This window comes from Juglans regia, chromosome 14 (genome assembly GCF_001411555.2).
Source record: "Juglans regia cultivar Chandler chromosome 14, Walnut 2.0, whole genome shotgun sequence".
NCBI classification, from domain to species: Eukaryota; Viridiplantae; Streptophyta; class Magnoliopsida; order Fagales; family Juglandaceae; genus Juglans; species Juglans regia.
The window spans coordinates 10782908-10794949 of NC_049914.1; the positions used below are offsets into that span (position 1 = coordinate 10782908).

Sequence of the window (12042 nt, forward strand, 5' to 3'; positions counted from 1 at the left end):
CTCATTTTCAGTTAGGACTTCCTTCAATAGGTATAACCCAGGGTTTTGACATTTATGCCCTGGGTTCCATTTAGTGTCACAATAATAACACAACCCATTTTCCCTCATTTCCTTCATTTGGGCCTGCTTTATTTTCTGGACTCGCAGGTTGGTTGATTTCTATGGTGTGTGGATTCTCAATAAACCTGGTTTGGCTGAATATGAGTTTGGTTGGTTTGTGGTGTTATTATTATTATTATTATTATTATTATTATTATTATTAGGTTCTCTTCCTGAATTTTTGCTAGGCTATAGGTTGTAGCTAATGTGGAGTGAGTCGAAGACTATATTCTCACATGGAATCTAATCTCATCCCTCAAGTCACTTAAGAAATAACTTAATTTGTAGGGATCTAACAGCCCCCTCAATCTATTGGATAAGGACTCAAACCGTACCTTATATTATTCCCTAGATCCTCCTCCTTGTCTTAGTCTAGTTAATGCCTTCATGGGATCATTATAGGCATTAGGGCCAAACCGAAGTTGTAGGGACTTAACTAGGGAGTCCCAATTGGATAGTAGACCAGAATCTTCCAAGTCTTGAAACCAAATGAGGGCTTAACCCTCAATATGAAAGGAAGCTAACCGGATTTGGTGTTGTGGTGAGGTATTGTGAAAAGAGAAGAACTACTTTACCTCGTATAACCAACCCATGGGGTCTTTTTCATGAAATACTGGAAAATGTAGCCTCACACGTCTGGCTTCTACGTCTCCACCAGAGTTGTTCCTTCCTTCATCCCGATTATGCATTCCCAATGTAGAGCCACCAGGGTTGTAGGTGCTGTTTCTTTTCTACATTTCCATTGTTAAAGCTGTCATTTGTTGCAATAAAGCTTCCATTTGTCTTTTTAGGTGCACTACTTCTACATTTATGGACTTTTTAGCACCGTCAACCCATCTTGTAACTGTGTTAGGCGGGTACCCCCAACCATTAAAATCATATTCTCACAAAGACTAGTATTTCTCTGATACCAACTGTAATAGATATGTAAATGTAGCAGTTGATTGAGAAAAGGTTTGATAATAAATTTGTAATATAATGGTTGATTGAAAAGCAAGATCCACTTTGAGGGTGGAAAACCTTCAAGAACTGGAGAAGGAAAAGAGAAGAACTTTCTAGATAAAAAAATACTACAGCTAGAGAACCTTCATTATTTCTGGTAAGAGAGGTGTGGAGGTAAAGAATAAGTAAGACTTTTTGTTCTGGGAGAGTGTGCATGAAATCTCCAATTCTATGTTGTGTGGTCCATTCTTAAACAAATGGGACAATGATGTTGCACCCTTCCATTGGAGGGTATTGTTTGTGGTTTAACACCACATCATCTCTAAAGATTTTCTCTTTTATTTAAAATGTAATACGTGATATTTGTAATCATTGAATTTTTTACTAACAAGTGAAGTAATCAAAATGTTTCGTTTATACAAAGAAAAGTAAGTCGTATGAAATTTCCAAGAACCAGTAGAATTATATTTAAGACTGTTCATCTGAATTCCAGCCCGAGAACCCGGGTATACCCAAACCAAAACTCGGGTTTCATCAAAATGTAATATGTGATATTTGTAATCATTGAATTTTTTTTATTAACAAGTGAAGTAATCAAAATGTTTTGTTTATACAAAGAGAAGTCAGCCGTATGAAATTTCCAAGAACTGGTAGAATTATATTTAAGATTATTCATTAGGGTTCCGGCTCGGGAACCCGTATATACCCAGATCGGAACTCAAGTTTTAAACCCAGGCCAAAACCCGGATTGGCTTAGCTCGGGTTAGACCTGAGCCAAACCCAGATGAATCTAGATTTTTAAAAATCCGAGTTCCGGGTTGAACCCGGGTCTTTTATTATTATTCATATTATCATTATACGAAAGCCTACATTGTATAAGGTAAATTCTAAAAAAAGTGATGAGAGATTATACACTCGGTTGAAAGAAAGAGTCATGATTTTTTAACAAGATTGACAGGAAGTTGAATTATTTGATTTGAGGATGGACACTTCGAGTCTTTCAGGTGTACTGCATTTCATTTAACATATCATTAGGAAAGAACATCAGTGTACTTTGGAAAAATTAATTAAAAAATATACATAATAACCTTCCAAAAAGAGCAGCAGATGAATATATCATTTTCCAGTTCTCCAGAAGTACCTTAACTCGAGTGGAGAAAGCGCAATTTCTATTTCTTTGAATGATTTTCCTTTCGTTTCCAAAACATTGCTCTTCGCAAAAAACACAGCCAGTAGCAAAAAGCACCAAAGATCATATACAATATTTATGCCTAGGAATGACAATGTGATACGATGCATTAATTCGATATGAATACAACATGATAATAGCATATTTTGATTTAGTCTTAACGGATTCGAATAAAAATGAAATTGACCCGTTAATACACGATTGCTTAACGGGTCAACCCGTTAAGAAAGTTAAAATTACAATTATACCCTTGTACTTAAAAATAAAATTGATAAGATTTTAATTTTGATATTTTTATAAAATTTAGATTGTAATTTTGAACTTGTAATTAATTTTATATTTTTTTATAAATATTATGATTTTAACATTTGTATAAAATTATATTAAACTTAATCAACGAGTTAAATTCAATGTCGTGTTAATATATTTTGTAATATTCACTAATTGGTCGTGTCAGCCCATTATGTTAATGGATCATATTAGAATTTGAAATTTTAACGCAATAAATTTAACAGGTCGTACTCGGATAGACCCATATAGTATAATATACATATCTTAACACGATACAAACACGACTCGTTAACAAGATTTGACACCCCTACTTGTGCCCCTATTTGCTCTAGTAGGCGCATAACATTGCTTTTGGAGTGATTGCAAGTTATGTTTTTAAAACCCGATACCGGATTTCAAACCCATACCCAAATCGAGCTGGTCAGATTTTAGCATCTTAGATTCCAGCCCGAGTTTGATCCAAGCCAAAATCCAAAACCGGCATCCGATTTCCTGGGTTCCAGATAGGGCCGGAAAATTAGCTATAAATGGAAGAAAGTGAATGCTAAATACGCCTGGAGCTTTCGATACAAATGCTAAAGCTCTGATGACTAAAACAACCCCCGCTTATATGATACAGAAATAAATCAAGCAACGTTTTCAACTTTTCTTCAGGCAATAACAAGCACGCAAAATCAAAATAATTATAAGACATGTACACATCTGGGGAACAAAAAGGCGGCAAATGAAACATGCGAGAAGATGATGGTTATACTGTTAAACTGTAAGGCGGGGGTATTTCTCGGTCCCTCGAAAGTCCAAGACCTCGGGGCCTCGGCCACCCCCAACCCAATTCACGTTTTGTTAGAATTGTGAAGGCAGTGAGTGCTAGAGTCAGAGAAAGGGAAAAGGTAATTTGGGGCATCTGCCAGCCTATTTGATCAATTAAAGCACTCAGCCAGCACCGATAATCTATTCTATCCGTCAATGTCATGATTTCATATGACTTGTACAATGGCAGCTTAGATCACCTGCACATAAATAAAAGGATGTAATACGAGTCAATCTATCAGACAATACCAACTGACAGTAACAAAAAATCAACAAAGAATATTTAGTTTTCATAAATATAACCCCCGCGACATCAGCAGATTATACCGGCTAATAGGTAAGCATTCAAGCCGTAACTTGGAAATCTGTTTTAATTCTGTTTGAGATTGTTGAGAACAGATTTTGCAACATTAAGAACAAATTTTGCAACATTAAGTTAGAGGACAGGTTTAGGGAGTGAGATGAGAATAGTGTTTTGTTAGAAAGTTTAAAATATTATATTTTAATATTATTATTATTTTGAGATTTGAAAAAATTGAATTGAGATTTGAAAAAGTTGAATTATTTATTATATTTTGTATGAAGATTTAAAAAATGTATAATGATGAGATGAAATGAAAATTTTATATTTTGTCTTGTACTCCAAACCAACCCTAAAAGTAGGCTACAGGAGCATGGGTGCATGCCCGCCCATGGAGGTCTACAAGACCGAAAAGCATTCAGATAGGACGAAGGGGCAGGGGGAGGGGGGGAAGGGGAAAGAAGTGTGATTCCACGGGGAAGAGAAAAGTCTGCCACAAAACATGCAGCCACTGTAAGACACAAATATAACAAGCGCAGAAAAAAGTTTGGTCCTTACCCGATCGCAACCAGACCCCATATCTTTCAGGAGTTTTTGACGCATCATAGGCCTGTTGAGATCGGTTATGAATTGTAAGTCAGTGCCATCCCCTCAATATGGCGCTACCAAATTACACAAGATTATTTTCATTTGGGTTTAAGCATTGCCAGCCACGCAAGAAGTATCATCCTGACAAGAATCACATCCCAAATGTCCTGTTATAGAGATCACCAGAGCTCGGCGTCCGATACTTCGAATCTTCATAGCCAGTATAAAATTTATTATACCCCAGTCTATCATTTCTTAAGAGCTCTGGCATACCTAGACCATTCCCACTTTGAACTTCATTCCAACTGTCCCAGTGGCCATTAGACATAAGTGCATTTCTAGACTGTTGGAGGGACAGCTGTGCAGCAAAAGGGGACAGATTGCTCGCTTGTGATTGATCCGCAAGCCTTGTAGAAAGGCCATAAGAATTGCTACGATGAGAAAAATTATCATCAATGTCGGCAAATCTCATGTTCTGCTGCTGCGAGAGCGATCTTTGCATCAATAGCTGAAATCTGGAGTCACTTTCATATGCACTTAATTGTGGAGGGAAAGTTGATCTCATGTCTAAGACTGGATTGTTAAGCCCACCTTGAAGTCTCCCTTCACCCACAGCCAAAATTGCAGGATCCATAAACTCAATATCCCCAGTATTAACAATATTTCCAGTGGGCATCGTCTGATATGAGTTTCTCAACAAGGAGGACGGGTCAAGCAAATGATTCCCTGACAAATAAACGAAAAAAAGTAAATTACCCAATCATTTTCTTTTTCTTTTATCAGCTAATCATTTTCAACATGGAATAGAGATGTGAAAACCTGGTTAAAGATCAGGATAAACAAATATTATATAACTAACCAGTCATGGGGTCAAATGCCTGGTCCATTCTCTTGCTAGAGGAAAAGCCCGGTGGTGGTGCCCTGCTTGACATAGAGAATCCAGGTGGGGCTGAAATTTGTGCCCTTGAAACACCTGAAAAAATTACGGCTGTCATTTTTTTATGAGCAAAATTAAGGCTGTCATTAAATTAATTTCCAAACGGCCCAAAGGCAGCTATCCCCAAAACTAAACAGCACAGAATGTAATTGATAGAAGATTACATAAAAGCGGAAGCTGCAATTAGATGAAAAAAACCCCCCAACATAAATCATAGAATGTAAATCAGAAGTTCAGGAAACTAAAGAAGACTCACCAGAAAGCTTATTAGGAGTGAAAGCGGGATGAATGTTAGCAAGATTCTCAGATTCTTCAAAATTTCGGGAAGAGAAACCATTGCCAATCCCATGATTTTCCAAATACAAATCTCTTCCACCACAATACTGGCTGAATGATCGGCTCATTGGCAATTGCTCAATGGCATTGAAAGATTGCTGTACATCAAATGGTTGACTTCTCAACTCCTCATGCCTTGCAAAAGAAAACCTCGACTGATTATTATTTGGTGCTCTCCAGGAACCTGATATCATGTGAGAACCAGTCTGAGTATCACCTTCCTTAAACAACTTAGCCAGATTCTGAGGGGATCCCAACGACTCATCCCATGGATCACAGTCCAATGACAATATATTTGAGATTATACTGCTCTCTCCTTTATCGACAGCAGCATTGCCCTCATTATTCGTCACACCACTCAAGAATCTCCCCATTTGCTTCCCTTTATCTTCATTTGGATGCAAAAAGGAATGCTCCAAGGTTATATCCAAACCAGGGGCATTGTTCACCAAGTTATCAGGGAAACCATTAGATATCACTGAAATGCTAGATGAATGTAGAAGCAAACCATCGTTAACTCTATTATCCACAGATATCGGACGATCAGCATTTAAACTAAGTGCACCATAATCCTCACCATGCTGAAGAGGATGAGACCTTGAAACATGGAGCGAATTAGCCAAATTGGTCAAATAAGTAGACCTACTTACAACTTCTGGGTCCTTGAGTCTTTGACTCTCAAAAGATAGAATATCATCTTCAACTTCAGAAGATGTATCTTGTATTACTCGAGTATGTGAATCTGATATCCAGTCACACTGTTCTCTTGATGCACACACCCCATCGATGGAAGGTGCTTTCCCAACAGTTGAGATTAATAAAGGTTCTGTATGTTGCTCAGCATAATCTTGCTGCAACCTTTGACGTCCAGGTTCTTTAATCAAGACACGATCAAAAAGTGAACTATTAGGTCTGATTGCAACAGAATGTTCATCTCTGGCAATTCTATCAATACTTATTGAAGATATATCAGAGCATAAGTTCTGAATCTGTCCATCACTGGCAAGCCCTAATTTTTCATTGGTAGAACCGCAGGACACCTCAGTATAAGCAGAATTTGTAACCTCTGGTGGCAGACTAATACCTCTATCATTGTCCTCAGATGCTGGTGGACAAGAAAACTCACTGCTTAATGTTAAAGAAAAAGTTCCATCCGGCATGGCAACTTTCTCGGATGAATTGGTTGGAGAATCTGTAATTATATGCTGTTTCAAAGTGTTTAATGATTCCAGTTTACTGGTTGGGTTTATAGTTTGAATATCTTCATTCAATGTGGGCCTCTTTGCAGCATCACTTTGCAATAAGGAAGCCTGAGTTATGCCTGTAACTGCTGATGTAAATGACAATGTACTAGCAACTGTGTCAGGGTTCTGCTTAGAAGGTCCATTTGTACTTGCTATACTGGAAGCTGGTAGATGGCCATTAGTAGCTCGCATTCCCCTGGTACAAATAATACAAATTTGAGTACTAGTAATTGTCACAAACAAAATAAAGGACAATAATTGGTGCATACCATGAGGCCGCAGCAGGAAGAGCTACAGATCTACCAGAACTTCCATTTGGTGGAGAACTTCTAACAACACTCGCAATATTCTGCTAGATAAATGTAATCAAATCACGACATTTATAAAGCTTAGTATTCAAGAATACTGTAAGTTCAAACATTTTTAAAAAAGCATGGGTTCCGCAAATCCAGAGTATCTAAGATATTGTAAGTGACACAGTTCACTCAATCACAGGTTGCTTAAACTTAAGATGAGACTCGTACATCTCAATTATAAAACTGAGTCTCTCAGTATTCCCTTTTCAATGTAAGTATTGGATATCTCACAATCATTAATGCTAGATATCTCTTGCATTTGTATCTCTCCAGTATTTTGGCCACAACCATTATTCTGAAAAACAAAAAAGCATCATCAATCCTATCCAATTTGTTATGCTTACTAGGTATGTGTTGGATGCCATGAGTGTCTCGATAAGTCATTTTCCATTTCCTTGAAGAAAATGAAGTGTACATGTAATGTGTGGTATAAGGTGTGTACCCAATCTTAAAGAGACATCCATCCAACAAAAATGTGAGTGAAAAATTCACACCAACACAATTATAGGAATGATCATTACAAATGGGAAGTCACAACTCTTCTTTTCTCATACACCAAAAACGAGTACCAGTCCAACAATAGGCATGTTGGGAACATCTGATACACCAATATTGTGATATAAGGGCATGCAAAAGCATTCCTTCCACGTGTATTGAACTGTGTACCTAAAATAGATCAATTTGATAATGACAAAAATAGAGCAAAATCCCTCTGCAATATGTTACTTTAGTATAAAGCAAACTGCCTATGACAGCAGTCAAGCAAAATGCATAACTTATGGCATCTGGTCTTACACTAGTAGTTTTGACAATGGGCTTTCCAGTTGAAGTGGAACTGTTAATATAATATTCATCTGGTGGTGGTGGTAACACATTCCCCGAACGCCGCTGCATATTGTTTGTTGCACCAGTAATTTGTTGAACTCGACTCCTTTAAAACCACTATGTAAGTTAATTAATCTTCCTATGAAGACACCATGTAAAGATCAAGCAGCACAAAGCAAAAAAATTCAATCGAAATATTTTTGTAAGATCAATATACCCAATACATGTCATATAAAATTTTCAAATTTCATATGTAAAATTCTCTTCAAACATTGAAACTCCAACTTCATATACTATCTTTCCCAATAATGTGCAATTCCTATTTTAGTAAAAAACAACAAAAAAAACATGACTTTAAGATTTTCCAGATGCCAACCTTCTTTTAGCCATGCCACCCCTGGAATTTCCAATCGTGTCAATTAACCAAATCCAGAAATGGTCAAGGTTCCTCATCTTTTCTGATGCTTAGGTTTCACATATATAGTTATTGCCATAATGAGGAATGTTTTTAAAAGACACCATTGGACGAGGCCAGAGACTAGATTTCTTTCAAAACCAAGGTGCTTATAACCAATCACATGAAAATTCCATTGTGCATTGTTAATCACAATTTCCATCATAGAGAAAGAAAGTTGCAGATGCACGCTCACACTCAATTAGCTCTTGCTACAGTATCCTCGGAAAATAACATAAATGGGCATTACCTAAGTGACACCAAGCTAATAACAAGAACAAGGCTTTTAAAAACAAAAATATCACATGCACAACTTATACATTTACCTTGTATATGCTGAAATTATTTCATCTTTAGAGAAACTATCCTCTTGAGGACCAATCTCATGCAAATAGAGACAATCCGTATTGCTGCAAGGCTGCACCGAATATACGTTCCGTACTCAATTGGATGAACAATTTGGCTTATGTGACAACTAAAAAGAAAATTATAATACCTAATAAACCAAGCAAGGATGCATACCACATTTCTCAGCCAAGCATGACAATACTTTGTGGTTCCAAAGCAAGCCCTAGCACATACTCCGAGAGTTATTGATATTATAACTAAAATGATGCATGCTCATAAACCACCCACTGATAATAGAAGTACTTTTCAAGAAGCATCAGCATGCATATACCTCAAGGATCTGCCATCCAAAATAAACCCATGTACATTTTGAATACAACGAATAGCTTCCTCCTCTTTGGAATAGGTAATATATCTGGATACATGAGCATTTAGTAAGTACAATACTAATTACCTGTGAACGAAGGTAATCAAAACAATGTTATAAACCAAATAACTCAAAAAGCCCTATAAAACAGGATCACCGAAAAACGAAAAGGCAAAAACTACGAAAGGATACTATAATGGGAAGGCAAAATAATAGTAAAAATGTATGCAATTAAATTCAAACGACATTTTACACTTTAAAGCATTAGTAACACAAAATTTAAAATATCCAACAAGACAGACGAACATGCAGTGCATCATGTGTTGAGTAACCAGGCGAAAATAAAATATATGTTACTTACACACTACATGTACTGTTTGGAAATTGTTGAATTACACCAGCTGCAGTCCGAGACATGGACACTTTTAGAACCTTACCATACTGACCAAAATATTCACGGTGTTGGAGAAGCTGCATAAACATTAAGATATATTCATGCACACCTCAAAAGAAATCAACCAAACATAATGAGTAGAGATTAGAGAGAGGAAAGAGAAAGGCTACATCTTCATCTGCCAGATTTAAAGGCAAGCCAACTATGTAAACAAGGTTCCGTTGAATCACGCGAACACTGCTCAGTTGCTTCCGTCCCTCAGATGGTTTGCATTTAGCTTTCAGGCACTTTTTCCTATCCATACTGATTTCAGCCACCATCCTGTTGAAGAAAATAAAATGAAAGCAGCATTACAAATACTAATAAAGATTCCATACCAGCAGCAAATACTGTTCATAGAATAACCACCTCTCACAGTTTGCAGCCATCCCAACAATCTTTACTTTGTCATAAGGGGAGCGACAGGCAGGACACCGCCCCTCCGTCTCATCCTTTTCAGCCATCTCCAGGATGTGATGCCAGCACCAAACACATATCTGTATGTAAGTGGACAAAGGTTCAGAAGATAATTAAGAAAGTAAATAGTAATATGGTTGACACCAGAAATGTAGATACAGCTAGTTCATCTACAAAATTAAGAACATATTTTGTATAAACTCGTCATACTATAAGAATTACAAAGCATATTATCACAACCAAGACCAAGAGAATGGAGAAAGTGCAACATATTCTTCAAATTCATCCCGTGTATACTTCATTTATTGCTGGTTCTGCAGCTAACATGATGAAAGGAAAATGCATTGCAAGAGCATGGGATAAAGACGCACGTGATTGAACCTCTGTAGTGAACAACGATCAGAAAAGGAAAAACAACTCGATATACTTGTTAAAATATATACTCCAATAAATAAAGTTAATCTACTCACTCAAAAACCGTCTACCCAAAAAAATAATAAACAGTCTCAAACCTCATAACCACATTTACATGGCTTCAACTGCTGATCAGTCAAATCCATCTCTTCTGCGCAGAGAGGACAAGTCTTTTCTCCCTCGTCACTCATGATTTACCTGAAACAATCTGGAGAAAGGAAAAAAAATGATGCTATGGAATCAACAACAAGTTCACCAGATGCCCAGAACAAACACTTGAATGAATATAGCATATATGCAAATAAATCATTAAGCTTGTTTCGGTAGATGGTAACAATAGCGGATTTTAAACCTTCGAAAGACCAAGGTAAGTCTTCACCTCCTTTTTAAAACGATATGGGATTTAGATGCACAATTTAAAATCTAACTTTCCTTTCCCTTCAATAGTTTATAAAGTATTAACGACTAAGGCAGAATTTGACAAACGGAACTTACAAAATACATACCCCTCATCAAGCAATAACAACTTCACAGAAAAATAAAAGAAAAATGAGTGAAACCAACCCAAATATTACAATAACAGTAAAAAACATCAAATCTAACCAAAATACATTTTCAAACCACTCGTGAGTCGTGACGTTCCTTTGAAAAATCCAAATTCATATTCTAAAAGCCCTATCCATTCAACGTATCAGGCATTTTGCGGCTAACTGTTAAAAATTAAAAAAAATAACGATAATCCAGAAATCGATCAAATAAACATCGCCTCAAAGATTCCACAGATCATTCAAAGAAATCAAACAGGAAAAATCCCCCCATATTAAACTATATTAAATAAGTAACTAGATATAAAATAAATGACCTACTTTCTAATCAGAGTCGTTGACATGCAGGACACAAAATCCGAACCAAACAAGTAAACGGACACAAATCTGGAAATGAGTGTAACATACAAACATCTCCAATTGTCCCAAAATATAGATGAAAACAGATTGAGCTTTGGAAAACGAAACCAAAAAAAAGGGGAAAAAATTGGGGATCTTAGAAAGAAAGAGGAAGGATCCAGGAACTACGAATTTGAGATTCAAGCTGAAGGACTTACACAGTTGAGGGATCGAGAAGAGGAACGAAACTGCGAGGATGAGAATGTGTGAGAAGCGCACGATAGAGAAGGAGAGAACCACAAGAGAGGCCTATCGGAGAGAGAGAGAGAGGGAGAGAGAGAGTGCTGTTGTGTTTGGATGGCTTTTTCTTTCTTTCTGCTCTGCGTCGCTGTCATTTATAAATAAATATTATCACACATCTTTTCCACTTAAATGCCCCGGGGTTTGTAAAAAAAAAAAAAAAGCCATGGGGTTTTGTCTTAATTCCGGGTATATGGTTTCGGTTTTTTCGGGTTCGGTAACCAGGTTTTCCAGTGTTGGATATCTCCAGCTGGCCGGGGGAGGCCCCGCCCCATCCCATGTGGACTGCAGGGTATATCTCCTGAGGGCGGAACCCAAGCCCGTCAGTCTAGCCCATATTATATATATATATATATATATAGCTGCCTATATCTTAAAAGTATATATAACATCAAAAATAATGAAAAGTTTAAAATAAAGATCAATCCAGCGTCGTCTTCTTCTGTCGTTCATTTCCATAATATTTTCTTTTATTTCGGTCACATTTTTACTTTTGGTTAGCTATTG

General features: G+C 36.9%; 1 protein-coding gene across 2 annotated transcripts; it reads right to left on the reverse strand.

Moving 5' to 3' along the window:
• Positions 1-3108: 3108 nt before the first annotated feature.
• Positions 3109-11605, reverse strand: LOC108989633. 2 transcript variants are annotated; one of them, XR_004798310.1, is made up of 14 exons: positions 11454-11605; positions 10450-10559; positions 9890-10017; positions 9652-9802; positions 9449-9558; positions 9052-9135; positions 8895-8943; positions 8699-8790; positions 7889-8024; positions 7007-7086; positions 5414-6933; positions 5080-5193; positions 4191-4946; positions 3109-3531 (listed from the first exon to the last, which is right to left on the reverse strand). XR_004798310.1 is itself a non-coding variant. In XM_035685283.1 (13 exons), exons 2-13 carry the CDS (start codon positions 10540-10542, stop codon positions 4372-4374), a joined length of 3132 nt encoding a protein of 1043 aa, XP_035541176.1. In that variant the 5' UTR covers positions 10543-10559; positions 11454-11605; the 3' UTR covers positions 3936-4371. The 2 variants fall into 2 exon arrangements, 1 of the variants encoding a protein (XP_035541176.1); XM_035685283.1 differs by lacking the exon at positions 3109-3531 and having other exon boundaries at positions 3936-4946.
• Positions 11606-12042: the final 437 nt, after the last annotated feature.